The sequence below is a fragment of the Plecotus auritus genome (genome assembly GCF_963455305.1).
Source record: "Plecotus auritus genome assembly, chromosome: 7".
NCBI lineage: Eukaryota > Metazoa > Chordata > Mammalia > Chiroptera > Vespertilionidae > Plecotus > Plecotus auritus.
This window is the reverse complement of record NC_137774.1, coordinates 177,712,900-177,740,025: the sequence shown is the minus strand read 5'-3', so window position 1 is coordinate 177,740,025 and position 27,126 is coordinate 177,712,900. Positions and strand designations below refer to the sequence as shown.

Here is a 27,126-nt window from a genome sequence, read left to right as displayed (position 1 = left end):
GGCAACCAATCGATGTATATCTCTCACTTCCTCCCCCAATCCCTCCTCCCTCCATGCTCTCTAAAAATCAATGGAAAAACTATCCTTGGGTGAGGATTAACTGCAAGTAAATAAATTAACAAATAAAAACAAACACTCACCTCGCCCACTCCCGCTTCTGCTTTGGGAAACGTCGCCATTGCCTGGAAGACATGGTTTGGCACTCCTGAGAAAGAGCATTCCCCTCCAGCGCACACCACGGACTGCTTCTGCTCAGACCCTGAGCGCGTGCTCGGGACTCCTAGTCCCTCGACACCCATCTCTGCAGTCCACATTTCATCTAACCCTCTTTCTCATCTGGATGTTTGCTCTGAAAACTTCAAAGTTTTAGATCCCACTTCTAGGACTATATCCCAAGTACTCAGAAACACCCAGCAGAAGGAATGTATGCACTCCTATGTTCAGAGCAGCACAATTCACCATAGCTGAGGTTTGGAAGCAGCCCAAGTGCCCATCAGCAGGTGAGTGGATTAGAACCTATGGTACATCTATATAATGGCATACTATGCAGCTGTAAAAAAGAAAGAACTCTTACCATTTGCAACAGCATGGATGGACCTAGAGAGCATTATGCTGAGCAAAATAAGCCAGTCGGAGAAAGATAAATATCACATGATCTCACTCATTTGTGGAATCTAATGACCAATATAAACTGATGAACAAAAATACACCCAGAGACAAAGAAGCATCGAACAGACCGTCAAACCTCAGAGGGAAGGTAGGGGAGGGTGGGGGTGAGGAGGAGAGATCAACCAATGAACTCATATGCGTAGACGCATAACCCAAGGACACAGCCAGTGGGTGGTGAAGGCTTGGGAAAGGCAATGGGGGGGTGGGGAGGGACAAATGTAATACTTTCAACAATAAAGACCTTAACAACCAAACCTTCAATTTTTAGAGAGGTTCAGATTCACAGCAAAATTCAAGGAAGATATGGGGATTTCCCATTTCCTCCTGTCTCCATGCATGCACGGCTGCCCCCCCCAACTATCAACACCCCCTCCGGGGTGCACCGGTCACAACTGAGACCCTCCACGGACACGTCCTCACCCCCACAGGCCAGAGCGGACACCAGGCTCACTCTGTGCTGACCATTCTGTGGGTTTGACAAACATGGAAGGACGCGTATCCACCACTATAGCGTCCCACAGAGCAGTTCCACTGCCCTGAGCACCCTCCATGCCTGCTCACCCCTCCCTCTGCCCTGAGCACCCTCCATGCCTGCTCACCCCTCCCCACTGCCCTGAGCACCCTCCATGCCTTCTCAACCCTCCCCCTGCCCTGAGCACCCTCCATGCCTGCTCACCCCTCCCACTGCCCTGAGCACCCTCCATGCCTGCTCACCCCTCCCCACTGCCCTGAGCACCCTCCATGCCTTCTCAACCCTCCCCCTGCCCTGAGCACCCTCCATGCCGGCTCAACCCTCCCCCTGCCCTGAGCACCCTCCATGCCTGCTCAACCCTCCCCCTGCCCTGAGCACCCTCCATGCCTGCTCACCCCTCCCCACTGCCCTGAGCACCCTCCATGCCCTGCCTGCTCAACCCTCCCTCTGCCCTGAGCACCCTCCATGCCCTGCCTGCTCAACCCTCCCTCTGCCCCTGAAATGGCACCGTGCTCCTTTTCCAGGAGGCCATGGAGTTGGGCTCAGAGGCACGCAGCCTTTCCAGGTGACTTCTGTCACTTAGCGACAGACATTCAAGGACGGTCCCTCCACATTTCCTCACAGCCTGGTAGCTCACTTCGTTTGAGTGCTGAGTAACAGTCCATTGTCTGGATGCACCACAGTGTATGCACTCACATTTGAACATTATTCATCAACAATTGTATTCTTATTTCACTTTCTGCTAAAACCTCCAAACTCAGAATCCCTTCTTTGAAACTAATGCAAAATTTATTTTCCTTTCTCTAATTAAAAGCACAATTTATAACTCAAATTAACTGGTAGATAAGAGAGAAGAAATAATTCACAGTGTATAAATTTTATGAGAGGCAAAATTGTCCATGTATTTTTGCCTACAGATCTAGAAAGCAGAAAAAAACCATGAGCCAACCTAGCATACTTAAACATATGTCAGGTTTGCTAATCCTAGACCTGAAAGCGTATGTAAATGATTACTACTCAATAGTGAATTCTATTTCTCACTCGGGACACTAAACGCTGGTCTCCTAGATCCAAAGAGGCCGCCAGTGCGTGGTGTCCCCTCGTCTCGCTCGCACTCGCTGTCTAGATTTATAGATGATCAAGTTAGATTACTTGTTACTTTTAAGAAGTCTTAAAATCATGGGTAAAAAGAAAAACTCAAGTTATAGTGCCAAAAGTTAGAAGACGTGGGTAAAAGAGTTTACATTTAACAGAATCACCTGAGTGTTAAGTACTGCACACAGGATTTCTCCACAAATTATTTCCTTCAGGTACAAATTACTTCCTCAAAACTTTTATTTTCATAAAATTATTTTATAAAAGCATTTAGGGTCAGTGATTTGTCAAAATATAATACCGGCAAACCCTAAATCAACTGCACAGAGCAGCGCTGTGTCTGCCTGAACTCGCACAGCCCCCTTTTCTCCTGAATGGCCCCTGGGCTCCCTTCAGGCCCCGCTCTAGAAAGTGCCGAGTCACTGATGTGTCGCACACATAATGCATCATCACAAACGCCCGCTCTTGGCTTCCAAAGCACTCGCCTGTCCTCCTCCCTCAGGAGAGACACGCAAGCCAACAGAGCTTCTGCAGGCCACAGCTCAGCTCCCAGGAGTGACGGCTGAGGAGGGGCAGGAGCCACGCTGTGAAAGGCACCCTGGGAGGAGCCGTAGGAAGGCCACCTACTGCGAAGGTCGGCCACGTTAGCATGGCTCCAAACAGTAACGTGTAACACTGAAGACTGAGCTACACAAACGTCTAAAAAGATGCATGCTCTCCTACATAAGCAGGATGCGTTCACATGTGTCTAAATGACATATGTGCAATGTAGGTGGCTGTGCCCCCACCCCTGTGTGCGGCTATCCTAGCATCCTCCCTTGTCTGTATTGTGTCCTCCTTGCTGAACTGCACCTTTGCAACCACTACTCACTTGGACTTCCCAGGCCAAACCCTCCACGGCAACCGCGGAAGCCACCTCGTCCACCTCTTCTGGGCGGCGCTGAAGCTTCTGAGTCATTTCCATCCTGAAAGCCTGAAACAGCAACACGCACATGAACAGCACAGAACAAAGACACTGGGGGACACAGTTTAACTTGAGCCTCGCATCATTCAATGACTTTAAATATTTTAAGGCATGAACAAGCAGTCACTGAGAAGAAACACCATAGCCTATATAATAAAAGCCTAATATGCTAAGTGTCCGGTCATCCATTCAACCAATCAAAGAGCAATATGCTAATGATATGCTAAGGCCGCTCAACTGCTCACTATGATGTGCACTGACTACCAGGGGGCAGACAGTTGACCAGTCGCTATGATGTGCACTGACCACCGGGGGCAGATGCTCCAACCGATAGGTTAGCTTGCTGCTGGGGTGTGGCCGATCGGGACTGAGCAAGAGGGGCCGGACATGTCCTGGAGCCCTCCCGCGGTTCCTCCCTGGCTGGCTAACCTCGGGCGTCCCTCCCCGGCCCCAATTGTGCACCGGTGGGGTCCCTCAGCCTGGCCTGCACCCTCTCTTGCAATCCGGGCTGAGGGCCCCCTCCCCCTGAGTGCATGAATTTTGTGCACTGGGCCTCTAGTTTGACTATAAATGTTTAACCCTCCTACTATGAATAGATCTGGCTACAATTTTTTTAAAGCCCCCTGCAGGCTTTGGGAATCAAAACTAAAGGTGACCATAAGGAAATAGGGTTGCTCTTAAAACCCTGGAAGTTGCCACAATTGCATCACTAACAGGATGTATACAGTCCACAGAGACTAAATAAATCTGTGCCTCTATTTGCTCCTATCGGAAATAGCAAACATGATACTCAAAGCACAGACATGTAGGCACACACACAGTGTGACTTCCTGTTATAAACAACACAGTTTTAACTCAACTAAATACAAAAAAAAAAAAAATCAGTACAAACAGTTCAAGTAAAATGAGATCCCATCTATGACAGATCAAGATCAATTCAAAAGCAAGATGCCAACTGGGTAGGAATGTTTAAATTATGTAGTTTATGAACTTGGAACTGTTTATAGTTAAGGAAACTAATCAGTAAGAATTCTACAGATGCTATTTCTTGATACTGGGTGCTATGTATGCTTAGAGCCTATTTATCAAATGGGGCAGACAGCTCTGCATCCATCACCTCCCTCCCCTCACAGAGACTCCTCAATCCAGCCACACGTTATTGGTCATACTGACACCCACCTTATTCTTCTAAGTGCTTATTTGTGCCTCTTTTATCTTTTAAGAAACGCTGTCAGAATTTCTCTTCAAGAAAGTCCTTTTGATTTGCTTTTCTACTTTTAGGCATAACTTATTTCCTTTCTTGTATGTATAAATAAAAGAACATATAAAACATATGCACGTTTAAAATAAATAAAATGAAACTATGGATCCATCACCCAGTTTAAGACTAAACAGTCCCCGGTACTTTTGCCCTATAATGCATCACTTCTTCCTGGAAACCTCTCCCCGCCCCCCAACACTGAGTGGGTTTTCATTTCCTTGCTCTTGTTTTAATTTGACCAATTATGTACTTCTCTTTACTCAAGACATGGTTTAGTTTTGTTCTGGAGCTTTATATAATGGGAACGTACTTAAACATACCGTCATGCCTCTTTTATTCACCTGTTTGGGCTGCTGTGTGCAACTGCACTGCACTGCTGAGCAGCTCTCCACTGTGTGTCCTATTTCACTCGTGTCTAATCCTTTTCACTTCCTCGGCTGAGCTTTCCTCCTCCTTTTCTGAAGTTGAACACCCATCTAATTTCTTTTCTAATGGATGCATTTAAGATTATAACATTTCCTTAGAAGCCAGCTGTGTTAGCTGTATCCCGTAAGTTCTGACATGTTGTTTTACTGTCACTCTGTCCTAAATACTTCATTATTTCCCTATGAACTGTTATGCATAAACTGAAAAATTCAATTGCCAAACCACAAGGGTTACGCTTTTTGTTCTACTCTTATTGTTCTTTAACAAGAAGACATGGCCTTGATATAAATCCTATGCTGCACTTTCAAATTTCCCTTTGGCCTTAATAGATAGTCAAATTCTACATATTTCCCATATACTGGAAAAGAGTATGTAATCTGTCCTTTGGGGGTATAATACTCCACACAGAAATATTAAATCAAGCCTAGTAACTGGTGCTCAAATCTTCTATTGTCTTATTCCTTTCCATTCTGCTCAGTCTTATCAGTTTCTGAAGAAAAAACGGTTTAAATCTAGAATTAAGGGTTTAACTAGGATTTTCAAAATTTTCTGATAGTTACTTCTACTTTTGCTTTATATACAGAGTATGTTGTTAGACTCAAACCATGCTCAGAACTGTAGTGTCTTCAGAGTGAGCATGCCTTGTACCATTCATTATCTATCACTAATATGCAAGTCTTTTAGCTCCTGCTAGAGGCCCGGTGCACAAAATCTGTGCACCGGGGGATGGGGGGTGGGAGGTGTCCCTCAGCCCGGCCTGCACCCTCTCCAATCTGGGACCCCTCGGGAGATGTCCGACTGCCGGTTTATCTGCCAGCAGTCGGATATCCCTCTTGCAATCCAGGACCACTGGCTCCTAACCACTCACCTGCCTGACTGCCTAATATCCCCAACTGCCCTCCCCTGCCAGCCTGGTCACCCCCAATTGCCCTCCCTTACTGGCCTGATCACCCCTAACTCCCAGCCAGCCTGATCTCACCCCAACTGCTCTCCCCTGCCAGCCTGATCTCGCCCCTAACTGCCTCTGCCTCGACCCCCACCACCATGGCTTTGTCCGGAAGGAAGTCGGACATCCAGAAGATGGCCGGTTGACCCAGTCTAATTAGCATATTACCCTTTTATTAGTATAGATTTCTATATCAGCTTCTTTTGGTTAATACTGACACTTTTTCTCTTTATTTTTGGTTCTGCAATAAAATATTCATGTAATATTGTGATTATCAACATATGGATTTTTATTTCTACATCTTACTTTGTGTTTTTAACTGAGTTTCAATGCTTCTTGTACTCCTTTTTGTCCTATTAGATTTCCCCAGTTGCTGTATTTTATGCTTTTACTGATATCCTTTCATTTCACCACAAATACTTAAATATTTAAGTATTATAAACCTAGACTCCTTCCTCCAAAGCTCTGTCCTTCTATTGGAGTTCCTCCACCAGGAAGTTATATGTTTTATTTATCTTTTTTCTGATCACCCTTAAATTCTACCATATTTAAGAAATATTTAAATTATTTTCAACTGATTCTCCTTCCTACTGAGCAGGCAAAAAAACCCCCACATACACAAAAACCAAGTCTTTGCTAGTATTTTAGTTTTCTTGTTTCTAAAACCACCTAACTTAATCTCAGCAGCAGCAGCTTATATTAGGTTTACCAATTTCAAAATGTTTGTTTACTTACTAAAGACCTGGTACATGAAATTCATGCACTGGCCGGGGCGGGGGGGGGGGGGGGGGGAGGTCCCCCTCAGCCCGGCCTGCGCCCTCTTGCAATCTGAGACCCCTCAGGGGATGTCCCACTGCCAGCTTAGGCCTGCTCCCCATGGGCTGCTCCCTTAGGCCTATGGGAAGCGGGCCTAAGCTGGCAGTGGGACATCCTTAGTGCTGCTGTGGAGGTGGGAGAGGCTCCCGCCACTGCCACTGCACTCGCCAGCCGTGAGCCGGCTTCTGGCTGAGCGGCGCTCCCCCTGTGGGAGCACACTGACCACCAGGGGGCAGCTCCTGTGTTGAGTGTCTGCCCCCTGGTGGTCAGTGAGTGTCATAGCGACTGGTCGTTCCACAGGTCATTCTGCTGTTCCGTCTATTTGCATACTAGGATTTTATTATGCAGGATGTTGGCTCATCATTGCTTTCTACTCCTTTCTTCCTGCTCAGTCCCTTCTTACTTAGACAACTTAGTACTTCTTTCCTCAATGGCCTGAGTACTGAACGTGGTCTTTGTCTGCATGGTACTGTTTCTCTCCGGCACCTGAACTGCACGAGCTCACCCACCTGGGCTCGGAGCTCCTCTCCTGAGGCACCTGATCCCACTATCCTCTCACCTGCCTTCCCCAGGAAAACACTTCTGCGCTCAACCTACTGATCTTCTTCAGGTGGATCTTTTCCCCCTGGTAGTTCTAGTTTTTTTAATCTTTGTAATATTGTAATTTCAACACATGTGTAGGGTGTGAATTTGTTTTTATTTAATTTGCTCGGGACTCACGGGCCTCATTAAACTGGAAAAGTCTCATCTGTTCTCTTCCTCCCTCCTCTCCCCCCCGTTTTGTGCTCTCCCCTCAGCTGTGCAGGCACCGGTTGGAATAAGAGGACTTCTCAGTCTAGCTTCCAAAGCTGGTAACAGCTTTCAGGTTTTTCAAATTTAGAGCATTTCCTCCTCAGATCTATCTTTGGGTTCATTGGTTCTATTCACCTGTGTTTAATATGGTTAATCCAGCCATCATTTCCCCCACTCTGCTCTTTTCTATAAATTCAATTTGGTGCCTTTTCAAATACACCTTCTCTGTGGAGCCCAAGACCCTATGATGCCCCAGCATCTCTGGTGCCCACAGCTTAATGCCCCGTCCAGCAGAGGCTCCAGCTCAGAAGTGGATACGCATCAATGATGCCAATTCCAAGTTCTATACGGAGCCTAGGAACTCGAGGTGAAAAGAGCACAGGTGTTCTGCAGAATTAAATGTCTGCACAATCTTCTTTTTTTCAAAGGCAGGGGCAGAAACACCACATATCCTACATGGTCTTAAAATTATCATCTTTGCCTGGCCGGTGTGGCTCAGTGGTTGAGTGTCGACCTATGAACCAGGAGGTCATGGTTCGATTCCAGGTCAGGGCACATGCCCGGGTTTGCAGGCTTGATTCCCAGTGTGGGGTGTGGAGGAAGCAGCCGATCAATTATCTCTCATCACTGATGTTTCTCTCTCCCTCCCTCTCTGAAATCAATAAAAATATATATTTTAAAATAATCATCTTTGTTAAAATAAATGTTAAAAGGCAAGAGTGAAATATTATATAAGTCAAAATATATAAACTTAGAGCTACACTTTCAATACATAAATCTTTAAAAATGTTGAAGAAAAAGTCATTAAAGGTGTAATATTAAACCTTTCTAAAAATACAGATAGTATGCATACCAATCTATCCATATAAAAGCCAAAGCGACTGTTTGACCAGTAGTTATGACGTGCACTGACCACCAGGGGGCAGATGCTTAACGCACAGGCATGGAAACATGGAACAGACTGATGAATCTCAGAGGGAAGGAGGGAGGGGGGAGGGCGGGAAGAGATTAATCAAAGATCTTATATGCATACTAGAAGCCTGGTGCACAGATTCGTGCCCTGGTGGAGTCCCTCGGCCTGGCCTGTGGGGATTGGGCTGAAACTGGCAGTCCAACATTCCCTGAGAGGTCCTGGATTGCGAGAGGGCACAGGCCAGGCCGAGGGACCCCACCAGTGCACGAATCCATGCACTGGGCCTCTAGTGTCAAAATAAGTTCCCACCTCCCATCCCTAATAAGGCTACACTGAAACGCAGCCAGTCCACTTTACGAGGCAGGCTGCCATGCAACCAGCTGACCACCTAGTGACCAGGGAAAGGAAGTCCCTGAGCTGCAGCGAGAGCACCTGCACATGTGGGCACCATGGAGTTCCTTCCACATTGGAACTCTGATCCTAAGGAGCTTTGCACACCTGGAACAATTTTGTACGTTCACGAGAGTCTTTCTGTGGCTTTGTTACAGCTGTTTTAATATGTCTGCCTACAGATCATCAAGAATTAAGCATCACAACTGGTATGCCATCTCACGTCTGCTTTGTTAAAGGCAGGATTAGTGGAGCATGGTGGAGCCCCATTAGCTGAACAAAAAGTAGTTTACAATTTCTTCCGCCCCCCCGTCTCCGGTGATTCTATGCAGGACAAAGACCTCCCAGCTCATGTAAACCGTGACTGACCAGGATCCCCTCAGCCCGCCTGCTCTGCACTTCACAGCATGTGCCGAGGAACTGGGGGAACGCAGCGACAGCAGCGGAAAGAGAACACCTTCTGAAGATTCACCCACGTATTAACAGCACAGGCCATATGCCAAAGTGGTTTTCTTCAAAGGTTTGCACCACCAGAATCTCCCTTTCTTTCATCTCTTCCGAAATCGGTTTGTCAGCCGAGCATCGGTCACCAGTACAAACTGTTCCAAACCTGGTCCTTACCTCCTCTCCTGGAGAACCCCCTGCTCCGCGCCTGAGTGTCTTCCCCGAAGTTATTAGACTCTTGAATGAAAGTTTCACATGTAAATAGCATCTCAATAATTAACTTCAAAGATGGAATATCAAAATTTAACACTGTCATCACCTGAAATTACTATAAAACTGTATGTCAATTCTGACTAAAAAACAAATTATTTTAAATAAAAATAGCACCATCACAAGCTAAATTAGTAAGAAAACTATTTTCATAAGTTAAATTACAAACAATTCTTAAAATATTTTAACAACAGAAATATAGACATTATTCAGTCAATCCCCATACCAATCACCTACCACAGCCCAATACTGGATGGGAGTGTGTAACTGAGCACCCCTGGGCCAGGCGCAGGGCACCAGCCACACATAAGCATTTCATGATTGCCCACTTGACTAGAGTGGTGTCAGAAATATCTCAACCATCAGTCGTCTCAAACGTGGTCCGCACACACTGGGAGCACATGACTGTTCCTGTGTGTGTATTCCTTACGTCTGTAATTTGCCTGTTTAATAACCCTGAGATGTCTGTGTTTTTTAAAGGACATGCACGTTTCCCCATCCTGCTAATGAAAAAACGAGGGGATATCCTGGCTTTTCTGGGCTTAATGACATTACCAAGGTTTCCAAATGCTTAAGAATTATCTGGAAAGTTTATTAAAAATAAATACCCAGGGCCCACCTCCAGAGATGTTGACTTTGAAAGTATACAGTGATAGTGCTCTAGAACTGGAACAGACTAAAATACTTAATCTTAAGTTTCTCTTTAGCATCTACTCTAGACATTAAATTTTATTTTTTATTTATTTATTTTTAAAATATATTTTATTGATTTTTTACAGAGAGGAAGAGAGAGGGATAGAGAGCTAGAAACATCGATGAGAGAGAGACATCGATCAGCTGCCTCCTGCACGCCCCCTACTGGGGATGTGCCCGCAACCCAGGTACATGCCCTTGACCGGAATCGAACCTGGGACCCTTCAGTCCGCAGGCCGACGCTCTATCCACTGAGCCAAACCGGTTAGGGCAAATTTTATTTTTTTTAAATATTTTTATTTATTTCAGAGAGGAAAGGAGAGGAAGAGAGATATAGAAACATCAATGATGAGAGGGAATCATTGATTGGCTGCCTCCTGCAGGTTGGACCGAGCCCGCAACCCAGGCATGTGCCCTTGACCAGAATCGAACCTGGGACACTTCGGTCCACAGGCTGACGCTCTATCCACTGAGCCAAACAAGCTAGGGAGACATTAAATTTTAATAGTCACTACAAAAAACACTGAACTCACCTCTCCAGAAACCAGAGCTATCACCTTCTTCAAGCTTGTTATTGGGAAAACCTGTAAAAATTTAAAGTAAACTTGCAAATTTCTGAAAACAATCATTATCTGTACCTCTGTGGTAAAATAAAAAACACCTTCCAGGGACTACTTGTTATGATGTCCCTTTATAGCAGGACAAACCACAGACATCTAATATAAATACTGAAGAACTCACACAGATTGTATGACAATTTCTCCCTTGTGTCAATTTATTTTTTAATATATTTTTAAGTCCTCACCCAAGGAAATACTTTTATTGATTTTAGAGAGAGACAGGGGGAAAAGGGAGAGGGAGGGTGGGAGAGAGAACTGATGTGAGAAAGCCTCCCATGCATGCCTGACCGGGACTCGAACCCACAACCTTCTGGTGTGCTAGGCGACACTGCAGGGAGCCACGCGGCCGGCCAGGCTGCCTGTGTCCGCTTACTGAGGGGAAATGCCAGCCAGTGTTCTCTGCCTCCGATGTCACAGACCCTCTATACGTACATGGGCCACACAGGGGTAGATGTCAGCATTACTACTACATACTTTCTAGTCCAAGTACCAACATTTTTAAAATTTTACAAATTAACTCATCATTTCTTTATGTGCCAGAGGACAGTACAACTAAATTGTAATCCAATATTTAGTAATTTCTCCCTTCTCAGTAACAAGAAAATTCTGCCAAATTCTTGTTTATAAAAAATGTTTTTAATCTTTCACCACCAACCTCTGCTTTCAATTTTCTCATTCAATAAAAACCTGTGTCTAGTCCAGCCGTGGGCAAAGTATGGCCCGCGGGCCGGATCTGGCTGTTCTATCCGGTTCTCTTGCTCTCCCCTCCGCTCCTTTACTTTGAATTTATATTAGTTCACACAAACACTCCATCCATGCTTTTGTTCCGGCCCTCCGGTCCAGTTTAAGAACCCATTGTAGCCCTCGAGTCAAAAAGTTTGCCCACCCCTGGAGACTTATGCATCTCTGGAGCATATAGACATGTCTCTAAAATCAATTCTAAATATTTTACAGCATTTTTAAATGTTGAGTCTTAATAGAATAATCTTTAGGGCAAAAATATTCAAGAAATAACATACTTTAAAATTAGTTGTAAAACAGGATGTCTGTCAATTAGTATTTAATCTAAATTATAAAATATTAAATTATAGTTTATGTAATTCAGAGACTAACCAGTTACTGTTTGACAGATGTTAAATTTACATGAAAAATGTATGCATATCAAGTCACTTAATGCACATCTCAGGTCCAACGCTAATCTAACATCGCTTCCAGCACAAAACTCCTGCAGCGTTAATGCCCAATCACAGTGCTGACGTGCCCTGGAGCCTCGCTATGGGATCGGGCGACAAAGATGTTTTTCTTTGAGCAAATGTCTAGTCTCACAATGAAGATAACCCTACAGAAAGCATGGACTGCCACAGATCTCAGTCTTCATTCCTTTCGCCATTGAAATGCTGGCAATCCTTGAAGCTGATTCAGGAAAGGACTGTGCCCCACTGCCCTCTGCAAAGGCCCCGTCCCGCTGTCCTCGCCTCCCCCAAAAGCCAAGTGCTGGTTTCCAAACACGCAGGAGCGTCTCCCAGTCACACCTACTGGCCTTGAAGCTAAACTCTGCTCTTGATCTAGTTTTTAAAGGTTTTTAGGAAGAAAGTTTCATTTTCAAAGCTCTCTTTGCTCAACTGAAGATGGGGCTCCAATTCACCTTGGAGGTATGGCCTGGCCTCTTGTCTGGGAGGGGCGGGGGAGCCTCGGGTACAGAAGAGAACTGGGGTTCACCTGTGGTGTGAATCAGCACGAAGAGATGCTGCAGCAAGGAGCGTGGCCAGTAAAAAAGCTACATGGGAGAGCAGACACCCCAAAGCAGCACCGACTGCTGCTCTAACCAGAAAGTGGTGGCACCCCCAGGAGCCGCAGAGTCCTGGGAAAGGCACACACTTCCCGTGTGCATCACAGGGAGATACGAACTCAAAGACGGAAAGACTCGTGGTCCCTCGAGTTTTGATTGCAAGACGTCACAAGCAGGTTACCTCTGTTTCCGAAACCCTTTCCAACTCCAAAGCCACCCATGGTGGACGCGCTCTCCCTTTTATTAGCCTCGCCAGCATCTGAAAGAGTCAGGGGACAAGGCTTTAGCAGGGAACTGTGAGCATGTCACCAAAGTAGAGATCGGAAGAATCGGGGGGACTTGCGGGGATAGGGAGAGAGAAGTATAGAAGCTTATGAGATGTAATTAACTTCTTTTAAGAACTCCTAAATTGTGATACCAAGGTAAAAACATAAACATACCATGAAATACAGCGTTAGACTAGTTATTTTTCTAGTAACCTTTGTTCAGAAAATTCAACCCTTCCTTTTTTAAAAAAAATATTTTTACTGATTTCAGAGAGGAAGGGAAGGGAGAGAGAACTAGAAACATCAACAATCAAAGAGAATCATTGATCAGCTGCCTCTTGCACACCCCCTACTGGGGATTGAGCTCGCAATCCAGGCCTGTGCCCTTGACCAGAATCAAACCTCAGTCTGCAGGCGGAAGCTCTATTCACCGAGCCAAACTGGTAGGGCAACTCTGACTTTCTGTATAGAAACCTCACCTGAGAGAGAGCTATTGACACTCTGGCCCCAGGGGAAGTCATTGCTACTGAAAATTTTATTCTCTTGTCCTGTTCCTAAATTACTGTTAGTAATGCATTTTCTCCTATTGAATCACTCTCACTCCTTCTGTCCTAACTGAACTTAGGCAGGGGCCACAGATAAAGAAAATAAGTTGAGTGCCACTGCCCTCTGCATCCCCTCCCTGCCACAGATGTTCCCATATTAGCCTCCTGGCCAATCACCACCCACCACGGCAGTGCACACAAGCCCCCCCCACGCCCCCCCCCACCCCACCCCCAGCTTCTGCGTGCTGCTCCTGCAGTGCAGTGGCCTGCTTTTCCACTCTCCCTATCAGAACTCTCTTCACTCTGCAAAATCTCCTTTCCAAGGCCACCTCTTCGGGAAGTCTCCCTTCAGCGCTCCAGTCAGAACCAACCTTCCCCCACATCCCCAGCAACACTTCACTCCGTGTGTTTCTCTCCCATTGTATTAAGAATATCAAGGGCAGAGTTGCCGTGGCAAGTAGCAGGGTTACTTAAAAACAAAAAATTGTGACAGACACCCACGGCAGCTCAATTGCCCTGCACTCCATCCCGGGGGAAGCTGATCACTGGGGGAAGCGGAAGCATGGTCTCCTGACCCTCGTCCACTGCCTAGCCATCTCTGTAACATCCAACACAGGGGAGTCAGGAGTCAACGAAACTCCTACAGCCACATGCAAAACTGTCTGAGCCACCGTCAGCACTTTCACCAGACGCTCAAGATGTGTGTGATTCGAGAAGGTGAGGCTATTTAGGCCCTACCTCACAGAACAGGAAAAGCTAACCAGCGTTGCATTTTAAGTGGTTAAGAGTCATTTTCAAAAACACATTACTAGCTACACAAGTTCTGAGGGGAAATAACATGGACACTGAAACCAGCTAAGAAGTCAGATGAATCGTAAGGGAAAGAAGTTTATACTCATGGGTCTGTGAATTTTCAGGATTATATGGAGTATAAAGATAACTTTCTAAAGTATTAACACTCAACAAAGAGTTTTGATCGGAAATTTAATGTGTATTTCAACCTAAAACATACGGAATTAAAAATCTGTTTTAGCCCGGCTGGCGTAGCTCGCCGGTTTGGCATTGACCTCTGAACCAGGAGGTCACAGTTTGCTTTCCCGTCAGGGCACCTGCCCAGGTTGCTGGATTCCCAGGAGGAGGCATGCAGGAGGCGGCCGATCAGTGATTCTCTCTCATCACTGATATTTCTCTCTCTCCCTCTCCTTTCTTCTCTGAAATCAATAAAAATATAATTTAAAAAATTGTAGTAAAATGTCTGTTATGGTTTTCTAATTAAAATGGCTTTATTCAATAGTGTTTACGAGTCTGCATGAAAAATATCACATAACCTATTCTAAAATAGGACTGTAAACTAGATCTAAGTATTAAACATTCCTTTGAGTATAATATGAAGACATTTATTATTTCTAATGTTAGTAGCAGCAAACAAAACCCACACTTGAACCTCTTGGCACAATTACATGGTCCAAACCATCAGTGCCTCTTACTTAACACACAGGCTTAAAAAACAGAATATATCTGCATCTTTAAAGAATAAATTATATCCATTAGTAGCAGGAACATGTCAAAATATAAAATTCACATTTGTGTTAACTGTATCTAAACAAGAAATTGAGTTTTCCAAATATCAAATGAAATACCACACACATCAACCTCTAGTTTTCAATGAAAAAAATATCTAGAAATATCCATAGTTTTTCAAAGAATATCTAATAAATTCAATAAGTGTTATGTGTATTTAAAACTACCAATTAGCCCTAGCTTGTGATGTTCATAAAAAAAATAGTCACATGTATTTTTAAATATATTTGAGATCCTAATAATACTTTATTTCACTATAAAAAACCATAGTGCAGAATATTTTCAGCATTTTATTATCAAATCTAAAGATGGACTGTGGGAAGGCTGTGTCATTATCTGTCAGATCAAGTTCTAAAAGTGAAAAAAAAAAATCAAACTTTGAAAACCACCTCTTACTGCTGAGATGACAGAAATGCTCCCCAGGCTGCCTTCCCGTGAGAAACATCCAGTGGAGGAGGAGCTCCTTCGCGCCCTGCCTCTGAAGCCTCCCACTCTCTCCACGCCAGTTGGTGGGAATCAATAATCATAAACACATTACGTGGCTGCTCTGTGAAGCAACATATCTTTAACCCATCTGTCTAAGCCAGTGGTCGGCAAACCCATTAGTCAACAGAGCCGCAGTTTGCCGGCCACTGGTCTAAGCAAGTAAACTATTTCCTACTATGCCAAAAAAGTGAAAACAGGGAAAGGATCCATGGCATTTGAGAAAATGAGGACTGCATTATCCCACGAGAATCCACTGTCCACCAAGTTATACAGACTGGGCTTTGTACGCAGCAGCCACACGAGCCTCGCTTCAGCACTGCTCACAGCTGACGGGTTAAGGGGAGACGACGCCACTTACCTCTGTTTCCCAAACTCCTCCCAGAGGCAAACCCACTTCTCATGAAATGATCTCTTCGAGAAGGTCCATCATCCATTTCTAAAGCAAATAACATTATGAAGCGATTCAAAATAACAAGTATCTTGGTGGTATGCAAACTTCACACCTTTCCAATTACCCACTCACATGGCGAAGGAGGAGTTTTAATTAGGAATGAAAAAGATGGATGGCCTAGTGCAGTGGTCGGCAAACTCATTAGTCAACAGAGCCAAATATCAACAGTACAACGATTGAAATTTCTTTTGAGAGCCAAAATTTTTAAACTTAAACTTCTTCTAACGCCACTTCTTCAAAATAGACTTGCCCTTGCCGAAACCGGTGTGGCTCAGTGGATAGAGCGTCAGCCTGTGGACTGAAGGGTTCCAGGTTCAATTCCAGTCAAGGGCATGTACCTTGGTTGCAGGCACATCCCCAGTAGGGGGTGTGCAGGAGGCGGCTGATCGATGTTTCCCTCTCATTGATGTTTCTAGCTCTCTATCAGCCTCTCCCTTCCTCTCTGTAAAAAATCAATAAAATATATTTTTTTAAAAAAATAGATTCGCCCAGGCCGTAGTATTTTGTGGAAGAGCCACACTCAAGGGGCCAAAGAGCCGCACGTGGCTCGCGAGCCGCGGTTTGCCGACCACTGGCCTAGTGGAAAAGGGGCTATGAATAAGAACAGGTAGTTCTCCAAAACAGAAATCAATGGTGACCACCACTGCATGCGGCTCCACCTTCACAGTCCCAAGTCCTGCTCCCTCAGGGCAGGGCCCTGGCAAGCCCCTCGCAGCCTGAAAGCCAAACATGCAGCGTCCAGGTGGGGCGACGGCTTCAGTGGGCTCCCCCTTCTGGTGGGGAGTATGGGAGCCGTCCTCCTCCCCACTGCCCCCTCCATTCAGCTCAGTGGGCTCCCCCTTCTGGTGGGGAGTATGGGAGCCGTCCTCCTCCCCACTGCTCCCTCCATTCAGCTCAGTGGGCTCCCCCTTATTGTGGGGAGTATGGGAGCCGTCCTCCTCCCCACTGCTCCCTCCATTCAGCTCAGTGGGCTCCCCCTTATGGTGGGGAGTATGGGAGCCGTCCTCCTCCCCACTGCCCCCTCCATTCAGCTCAGTGGGCTCCCCCTTCTGGTGGGGAGTATGGGAGCCGTCCTCCTCCCCACTGCCCCCTCCATTCAGCTCAGTGGGCTCCCCCTTATGGTGGGGAGTATGGGAGCCGTCCTCCTCCCCACTGCCCCCTCCATTCAGCTCAGTGGGCTCCCCCCTATGGTGGGGAGTATGGGAGACGCCCTCCATTCAGTTCCTGCCCACCCCAGGCCTGCCCCACCCCACTGTCTGTGTCCACGGGATGCACGTATGCATAGAAATGCTTCGGTCCATCTTCCCACCCCTCTTCCCTCGGAGACTCCTCAGTCTGTTCCATGCTTCTATGCCTCTGGTTCTATTTTAATCATCAGTTTATTGTGTTCATTAGATTCCACATATCAGTGAGATGATGTGATACTTGTCTTTCTCTGACTGGCTTATTTTGCTTAGCATAACACTCTCCAGGTCCCTCCCTGCTGTCCCAGAGGGTAAGAGATCCTTCTCTTTACAGCTGCATGGTATTTCATAGAGTGGATGTACCACAGCTTTTTGTCCACTCATCTACTGGTGAGCACTCGGGCTGTTTCCAGATCTTAGCTGTTGGAAATGGCACTGTTATGAACATAGAGGTGCACATGTTCCTTCTAGTTGGAGTTTTGAGATTCTTAGGCTATTCCTAGAAGTGGACAGCAAACCCCCTCTCTCAAATCAAGCTGTCCATAGCACCACATTCCTGTTCTCTCCCTTCTCTAAGTGGAAGTGGCCCCATCCCAAATATCCCAATAAGACCGTTCTCACTAGGGAATCTTTAAAGCGTCTCCAAGAGCTGTCTACCAGGCAGCCCCTCATTCCCGAGACGAAGCCCTTCCCCGGACAGGACGCCTCCCCTCGGCCTAACCCTACCTGACGAGGGAACCGGAGTCCTGCTGAAAGTGTCTCCATTCGCTCCAGAAGAATACCTCTCCTGGAAGAGGAAAGACAAGACTAGTGTTCTACCCTGAATAAGAAGAATGTGTAATCTATTTCACAAATCCTAGAAAATTTTAATAACTGGCTTTGTTCAGAACAAAAGAATGTAGACTGTTAAGATTTCCTGGCTCACTGATGCTCCTTTACCAATTATTCCAGAATCTTCCCAGTAACATTGTATGCTGTAACATTGTAGCATACTAACCTATCACTTAGGCCCTAGCCAGGCAGCTTAGTTGGTTAGACCAGTGGTCGGCAAACTGCGGCTCTGTTGACTAATGAGTTTGCCGACCACTGACCTAGACTCTCGATTCCAATAATTACAGGCTGTTGTTGTTCCTTGTGATTAAGCCCCTACCCCAGTGGTTGGCAAACTCATTAGTCAACAGAGCGGAAAACCGCGGCTCACAGGCCACATGTGGCTCATGAGCGGTGGTTTGCCAACCACTGGGTTAGACCATCATCCCCGTTCGCCAAGGCTGTGGGCTCCATCCACGGTCAGGATACAGACAAGAGCCAACGACTGAGTGCACAGAAGAGTGGACAACAAACGGGTGTTTCCCTCCCTAGCAGCCAAGTATTGCTGGGTGGATAGAGCACCAAGAAAGGGCTGGTTTTAGCCGATAAAAAATAACGGACACTCTGGCACTAAAGAACTGAAAAGCGATTACTAGATGATCTTCCGGCTGTGGATGTAATGTCCTATATACATGGAACTTACAAATTTCAAGGAAACTTTTGAAACAAGACATCAAAAAATGTTTTTCAGGCCGAAACCGGTTTGGCTCAGTGGATAGAGCGTCGGCCTGTGCACTGAAGGGTCCCGGGTTCGATTCCGGTCAAGGGCATGTACCTTGGTTGTGGGCACATCCCCAGTGGGAGGTGTGCAGGTGGCAGCTGATCGATGTTTCTCTCTCATCGATGTTTCTAGCTCTCTATCCCTCTCCCTTCCTCTCTGTGAAATATCAATAAAATATGTTTTTTTAAAAAAATGTGTTTCAGCATCATCTCATCACGGTGTTATGTGTATTTAAAACTACCAATTAGCCCTAGCTTGTGATGTTCATAAAAAAAATAGTCACATGTATTTTTAAATATATTTGAGATCCTAATAATACTTTATTTCACTATATGTTCACCACTACCTCCAGCACCTAGTAGGGCTCCATAAAATTTACTGGATGAATCATAGGTCTTGTCTTAACCTTGCTTTTAGAAGACTTCACTGTAAACCATTTATAACCTTTAAACCATCCATATGAACCAGTTTAGAAATTTCAAAATGTTTCACATAAGAGCATATGCAACTACAAACACCCCTCATGTGCAGCTGCAAATAATGTGTGCATGTTGACAAACACATTTCTTTCTCCTTGTCAGTGCTCTGATTTTCAACCTGGAATAGCACAGCTTTCTGAAGTCTTGTATCTTTCCCAAGCAAATGAGTAGTTCCCTCCCTCGGGAAGCTGTTTTCTTCTTAGACACGGGAAGGCTTGGGCCTCAATGCTTGTCAGGTGTGCTCCTCAAATAAGCGTGCAGCTGGACAACGTAGGGCAGGGGTGGGCAAACTTTGTGACTCGAGGGCCACCATGGGTTCTTAAACTGGACCGGAGGGCCGGAACAAAAGCATGGATGGAGTGTTTGTGTGAACTAATATAAATTCAACGTAAAGGAGCGGAGGGGAGAGCAAGAGAACCCTCCGCTCTGTCGGCTCCGCGGGCCGGATAGAACAGCCGAACGGGCCAGATCCGGCCCGCGGGCCGCTGTTTGCCCACGGCTGACGTAGGGCCTTGAAGATGCTGCCTCCCAGCCCAGGTTAGCGTCCAATGCAGGCAGCTCCCTGTTTTCCTCGCCAGCCCTGAGGGGCCTTTGCAAATATCGCTTTCAGCTGATGCCCAGAATTCCCTGAAATGCATCAGACCGTTACATGGACCTGTCCCGCATACCAGGATCTCCTCTCCTAGTCTGGGTCCACGTCAGACAAAGCTGATAGGCTGTCCAGACAGACTGACCAGGCCCGTTACACAGGTCGTTGGCCACATAAATTTAAATTCTGAACACAATACATCTCTCCTCCTTTGGTCTCACACAAATTCGCATCCCAAGATGCAATGCCATCCTCCACCCCTTCTTCGGATTCAGCAGTCCCAGCCAGATCAGCCCCGCTCCCGCCCCAGCTGAAGCCCGGCTCCCCGTCAGGACCTTCAGCAGCTGCCGTGGGGAAGGGATGCCTCCCTCAGCCCCCTCTGAGCTGCAGAACGCCTGCCTGAGTGGCGTCCCACACAGACCCACAGTGCAGCAGGCTACCAGGTCTCCCACGAAAGAGCACAGCACCCCAAATTCAGAAAAAACACCAAAGCCGGGAAACAAATGGGACCGCTGCAGAGCTTGCAACGTGGGCCCTAGTTTGTGTGAAACCCTTTTCCAAATGAAAGTAATTTCCCCAAACAAAAGCACTGAACAACCCAAATTCCTAACGAGGTGATCAACGGCCGGCTGCAGCAGAGCCACTGTCAGTGAGGACAGAGGTAGGTGAGAACAGGAGGAAGCACCGAGGACCCCGGGGGCAGCTCCTCCCAGCGTCAGCCCGTCCCCACCAGTGACCGGACCCACTGTCTCAACGGCGGGCCCTCCTCCAAGAGGACGCTTCCTCCCTCTCTGGACCAGCTCAGCCGGCGGTGCCACCTCTTCAGCCTCCTCCCTGCCTTCTCACGCCTGTCCCTCTGCCCTGGACTCCGGCCGTCAGGGCCTGAGGAGGGGACACTGTCCACCTCCCACAACTTGCCCTATTCGGCATAAGTGAGCTTCCACGCTCTCGATTAAGAGGCACTCTTTCCTCCCACATCTCCCTGATGACTAGACGCCGAAGTTGCCAGAACTCTCCCTGGGGCTCCAGCCCTGCAGCTTCCTTAGGTCTGCCAACTCCATGATGTCCAAGGACCATATGTGTTTCTGCTACTTCAGAACCACAGCATGGGTGTGAACAGAGAAGATGCGGACTTTATTTTCTTACCCAAATCATTTTACAAACTTTGCTGCTCCGGCTTTATAAATTTATATTTGTGGATGGACTATTTCAAGCTGTTTCCATTTTAATCGCAGGAGCATTTGCTTTCTGAAACGTCCCAACCAGCTCGCACGCAGGACCAATGCCCCAGCACTGAGATTTCCGCCTACACGTGTACTTGTTAGATGATCGACTCCTCCTCACCTCACAGCTCTCACTATTCTGTCCTGAGGTGGTACACTCACTGCAGAATCTAGAATCTCGAAATTCTAAGAGCTACCAGAACAGTGGCCAATTATTCAAATTTATATAAGCATGTGTCAACATTAAATCTCCAAACAGAATCCTGAGAAGCATTCAGAAAGGGCTGCTCACAGACATTAAGATGACACCAATTCAAGACGGTCTCAGAGCCCCTGTCAGTTTAACAGAAGGGAAACCCAGCTGTCTCTACAAGTGGAAACGGGGTCTGAAAAACCAATCAAAACGGCGCCTTTAAGAGGAACTGGGCTGAATAAAAGACCTCAAGAGTCCTCCTACATTAAAAATGTCATTTTTAAAAGTCCCATGTTCATCCTTAGCTTCTGCACTTTTATTCAACCAAGGCAGGCAAAAGGCTGTTAACGGCACCGCGTCCCTGCAAGTCAAATAGGCCCCTGAACCACCGCAAAAGCCAGCACCAGGCGTGAAGTGTGCAGACAAACGCCAAAATCTGACTACAAACTGGACCCACACAAATATGGATAAAGAATCATAAGGTAGATTTGTCAACAAACATTATATCCAAGTTAGTATTCCCAAATCACGAAACAAGGTATGTTACTGAACAACACAGAAATTCTAAAAGGGTACATTGGAAAGACCTGAGTCAGCCATACTAAACGTCAAACACGTATGCCATCAGCACGCACAGGCCGCTGCAGGGCCGTGTACTGTCTGAAGAAACTTAACACGGGCAAAATCTTAGATGAACAAATAAAAATTAGACAGGTGACTATATTAAAGTCCACTGGAGAAAGTGTATCTGTGAATAAAACTTTATATTCTAACAACTCTACTGAGAACTTGGGGTAAGGAGAAAAAAAACACAAAAACACACCAACTATCCTTTGACCAAGGAATTCCATTTAAAAAAAAAATACTCCCAAATTAAAACAAAGAGTAAGCTGTAGATATTCGTGACACTCTTCCAGGGAAGAGCTAACCACACCTTAACGCCGACGGAAAGTCCATCAGGTTAGGCTTGCTCCGCTCCGGGAAGCAGCATGCACCAGGAGAAGTTACTTCCAGGAAATCGGTAACATGGAGCAGCACCAAGTGCAAGAGCGGGAATCACAACTCACAGCTGTAGTGTCCCTGTCGTCACTCTCCATACCAGGACCGGCTGCGGGGAGGCGAGAGGAGGCACCACAAGCCGGACCGGAGCTCCCCTGGCGCCCGCCCCCCCCACCCCGCCCCCGCCCCCGCCCCTGTCCGCTGAGCCGGCGCTGGGCTACCTTCTCGAACACCGGCACGTAGGAGGACAGGTGCGGGGTGATGATTTCCGCTTCCCAGTCTTCATCGCCCATGGTGGTCCAGCCCTGTCTTGGCAAAAACACAGACACACACGTTTGTTTGGCCTCCATTAGCTCAGAACCGCATCCTCAGGCGCATCCGCGCCGGCCTCGCGCCGGCCCCTGCACCTTGTCCGCCGGGCGCTCATCTCCCCGCGAACGTGGCCACGTCCAAGGGGACTAAGTCCTGTCTCTCGGGGAGGCGGCATTTACATTCCTCCGTTCCGTCTTTAGAAATGGGTGGGAACACTTCCGTGGGGACTCGGGCAACCACCGCGTCCCCACGGAAGCCCACGCGGTCCCCCCAAGCCTGACCGCCCGCGAAGGGGCGCCGGGTCCCTTCGGGGGGGAGCTAAGGTGCTGAACTTTGGGGGTGCTGACTAGTTCTCCGGGGAGCGGGCCAGAGACCGACGTCCTGGAGGCGGCGGGCAAGGGGACGAGGGTCCCAAAGGAAGGCCGAGGCCCCCCCAGAGGTCAACGGGCCCTCAAGGGGCGTCCGTGCACGACCCCCCGCTGCCCTCAGACCGGACTCGCCCCGCGACTACGGGACCCGGGGCGAGAGGCGAGGCCCGCGCGGCATCCACCCCGTCCGCCCGGCGGGGTCCACCCGGCCCAGCCGCCCGCGTCCCCGCCGCTCACCCCTCGCCGCCCGCCTGCCGCCCAGAGCCCAGGTCCTCGCGGGCGCCGCCGCCGCCGCCGCCTAAACGGCCGCACGTGCCCACGCCACGCCCACGTCGGGTGCGTGCAGCTGCGGCAAAGGCACCTGCGGCGCGCGCCGCCAGCCAATCAGCGCCGGGAGCGCGCGCGGCCCCGCCCCGGCCCCGCCCCCCGCGGCCCGTCGCCGCCTGCAGGCTCACCCTCGACGCCGCGGCCCGTTGGACCTAAGGGGGCTCGGCTGGCCGCGGCCTCTCGTCCCCGCCTCCCGTCTTGGGGTGTCCCCCGCATGCGGAGGCCCCCGCCCCCCTGAGCTAGCGCGCCAGTCATGCCCCGCCTTTTCCTGACACGGAACGCGGGACTGCGCTCGCGCCTACCCTGTTGCCGCCCCTGCGCTGCCCCGAAGCCGGCAGCCCGGCAGTTGGCCCCTCGGGTGGTGTCTGCGGTCCCCGCTTCACATCCGGGGACTCGGCTCAGCCCTGGGGGGACGGTGGGGCTGCCCACGCGTGTCCCAGGAGGCCCAGTGGTCCGGAGGTGGGGCCCACGCCTCTGCAGAAGAGCCGCCCTCGGACCCTAAGGAAGAGGAAGTTGTGCTTGCACCTGTGACCCCCTCGACCCCAGGGGCACAGGTCAAACGAGAGTGACCGGGGTCACAGCGGAACTTGGTGCCCCCATCAGTCACGTGGTCTGTGGGCACAACCCCTCGGCATTTCCCATCCCTCCGAAAAGGATGCCGGCTGCTCACCAGCTGTCGTTATTTTGGGTTTTATTTCCATCCTTTCCCGCGCTCTGAATCTTTGAGCAGATTCCTCTGCATCTCATGCGGGAATGTGAAGCCAGCGTGGTCCGGTCCGGTCCGGTCCGGCCCGGCACAGAGGCTGGGCCCTGTGTGCCTCCCATCTCTGGAGCCACCTATGGGTTCGGTCTCTTCCACCAGGAAGATGTCAGGATGTACCCAGGGAGCAGTAAACGTGAAGATTATTTTCAAGGTGAATTGTTTCTAAAAGGTCATTTTTAACAAAGGTCAAACCAGAATATATGTTCACATGACCGTCATTTTTAATAACTTCTGGGTTGTTGTTTTTTAATATATTTTCATTGAGCCCGGCTGGCGTGGTGCAGGGGTTGAACGTCGACCTATGAGCCAGAGATCACGGTTCGATTCCCGGTCCGATTCCCGGTCCGATTCCGGGTCCGGGCACTTTCCCGGGTTGTGGGTCAGATCCCTGGTGTGGGGCGTCCAAGAGGCAGCTGATCGATGATTCTCTCTCATCCTTGATGTTTCTATCTCTTTCCCTCTCCCTCTCCCTGCAATCAATAAAAATATATTTAAAAAAATAAAAGCAAAATATATTTTTATTGATTATAGAGAGGGAGAGATAGAAACATCAATGATTAGAGAATTATCAATCAGATGCCTCCTGCACACCCCACACTGGGGATCAAGCCTGAAACCCGGGCATGTGCCCTGACCGGGAATTGAAACGCGACCTCCTGGTTCATAGGTCAAGGCTCAACCACTGAGCCACGCAGGGCAGGCTTAATAACTTGTTTTTACACCAAATTTTCACCTCACGTCCTCGAGGTGGCTCTGTGTGGGGACAGCCACGGGTACCCCTGGTGCTCTGGATTCCTATGCAGGCTCCCCGAAGTGTCTTAACCAACTTTGCATTGAATGTGGTTCTTTCAAAATGTCTTAGGTTAAATGAAAAGAGCAAGATATGAAATTGTGTAGACAGAATGATAACCAACTAGTCAGCCATGGGCAAACTACGGCCCGCGGGCCGGATCCGGCTGTTCTATCCGGTTCTCTTGCTCTCCCCTCCGCTCCTTTACTTTGAATTTATATTAGTTCACACAAACACTCCATCCATGCCTTTGTTCCGGCCCTCCTGTCCAGTTTAAGAACCCATTGTGGCCCTCGAATCAAAAAGTTTGCCCACCCCTGAACTAGATTGTTTTTTAAAGTATGGACAACTTGGAGATACTTTCTGACATGAACATATTTTTCTTAAACACTTAACATTCTCTGCTATTCACCTCTTGGAAAGAATAGATTTTTGTTGCCTTCGGATATTACAATAAAATGGTTCTTTATGGAACATCCAATTTATATAACTTTTGAGAGCTAGCTCTGGTTAAAAAAGTGAATTCTGATGAGAACTGAAGTTCATTATTGAGGAAAGGAAGTGGATGGAAGTGATACAACTCAAAAATGTGAACCTCAAGCGAAAGAGGACAAACACAGACCAGTCAGCACGTGCTCCTTGATGAGTGTCCCAAGGAGCTGAAGCCAGTACCTGCTATTGTCTGGTTCTCCCTGGTGGGAGGTCTTAAATGGGTGGTGGTAATGCATGGCAACATAGAAAAAGACAGAAGAAACTCGTTGAGCTGTTAAATAGGCTTTAAGTGAGCACCTACTGTATGCCAGGTGCTATGCCAAGTGCTACAAGTGAAATTAGCCCATCTCGCAAGGAGCCGTCTAGTGAAAAGCGTGGCCGTGGCTAAAACCTTACGATTCCTGTCTCAAAAGACTCGCTGGAAAGCTTACACAGTTTCTCCAAACCCCAGGAAATAAGGAAGAACAAGAGTTTCCTCAAAAGTGTCTCACCGTTTGGAAGCAAACTTTACAGGTCAGACCCTTCCTTCCCACTTTAGAAGGAGGCAGTAAATCCTCCAAAGTAACGCAGGTTAAGAGAACGGATGTATTAGACGTTTTCCGCAGTACCTCCACATTATCCAAATAATGGATCACCTTTGCAAGATGCTAGGCAACCAACTCATTTTGACAACTGGTGAAAAGAAAAACAAGTTTGATAATGTGTTTGGGGGTGATGAAACTGTTGAGGAACAATTCTTCCCCTTAGACGAATTCCAGCTGGTAAACAAAAATCTCCACTCTGTCCTCTAGGCCAGGGGTCAGGAAACCAGGGCCCCGGGGACAAACCCGGTGCAGCCTGCTGCTGTTGCTACGAATTAGAAGACAGCCACGCACTTGTTTACATGTGCTCTGTAGCCTGCATTCGCACCGCATGTTCAATATTAATTGTTCACAGACGCTATAGGGCCACAAGGCCTACAATATTTGCTACTGCGCCTTTTACAGACAACGTTTGCCAATTTTTGCTGTAGGCCAGGAAAATCATGGCTAGTGACTCGCCTCTCTCAAACTGTGAGCGCACCATGGAAACTCGCAGGGACACCAGAGCATTTTAAATTTTTTGAGAAAAACACAGCAACCTCTGCCAGACACCATGTGAACTCCCAGCCTGAGGTAACGCCCAGTTTCAACATTAGATCACGTTCATTCGTTTGGAGAACATCCTACTTTGCAAAGCTGAGTTTTCAGCAGCTGCTGTGACCTCAAGCAAGTGCGCAAAATTCACTGTGGGCCAGGAAATGGGGGAGTGGTGTCCCATCTGATTTGAGGAAGTTGTGCAGGGCCCACATGTGTATGCATCCCATTAGTAAGCAATTGTGGATAAGAAGAAAATAAAACATTTTTCTTTCCATTTATATATGTTTTTAAATGGCTACTAAGTTGTTAGGACCGAAGCACATACTAATTTGTTTGGACTTAACTACTTACTAAAGAAACAGAAACTAAGGACGCTGAGAAAAAGTTACTCAGACACTGAGGGTGGCAGGAACCTGGTCTAGCAGGTGATCATCACTGACTGGTGAAAAGCTGGCGGGAGGAACTGAGGAAGAACAGTATCTGAGCCCACCGAACAGCCTTAATATCGCCAGTGGAAGCCCTCCTGTGCTTCCTGGTGTGGTGGGACGTACAAACACCACCTGGGAAGGCTTGATGTAAAACACCAAAACAGTGGTTGAGTGTAGGCCTGTGAACCAGGAGATCACAAATCAAATCCCGATCAGGGCACATGCCCGGGGTTGTGGGCTCAATCCCCAGTGTGGGGCATGCAGGAGGCAGCCCATCAATGATTCTCTCATCATTAATGTTTCTATCTCTCCCTCTTCCTTCCTCTCTGAAATCAATAAAAATATATTTAAAAAAAAAACAAACACCAAGTTTGAGTATGA

The 27,126-nt window shown here is 47.7% G+C and overlaps 1 protein-coding gene across 1 annotated transcript in view; it reads right to left on the bottom strand.

Annotated features, from left to right (window-relative positions):
• Window positions 1-23,492, bottom strand: part of DDX4 (DEAD-box helicase 4) — a 38,972-nt gene extending 15,480 nt beyond the window's left edge. Inside the window, exons 1-10 of the mRNA XM_080678736.1 lie at window positions 23,457-23,492; window positions 22,369-22,456; window positions 17,800-17,860; window positions 15,797-15,874; window positions 12,742-12,819; window positions 10,685-10,735; window positions 9,366-9,425; window positions 3,108-3,209; window positions 2,183-2,263; window positions 141-182 (exon numbers count right to left, since the gene is read on the bottom strand). Of these exons, the coding sequence (XP_080534862.1) occupies window positions 141-182; window positions 2,183-2,263; window positions 3,108-3,209; window positions 9,366-9,425; window positions 10,685-10,735; window positions 12,742-12,819; window positions 15,797-15,874; window positions 17,800-17,860; window positions 22,369-22,440 (625 nt within the window). The 5' untranslated portion in view covers window positions 22,441-22,456; window positions 23,457-23,492. The remainder of the gene's footprint in view (window positions 1-140; window positions 183-2,182; window positions 2,264-3,107; window positions 3,210-9,365; window positions 9,426-10,684; window positions 10,736-12,741; window positions 12,820-15,796; window positions 15,875-17,799; window positions 17,861-22,368; window positions 22,457-23,456) is intronic.
• Between the last annotated feature and the right edge of the window lie 3,634 nt (window positions 23,493-27,126).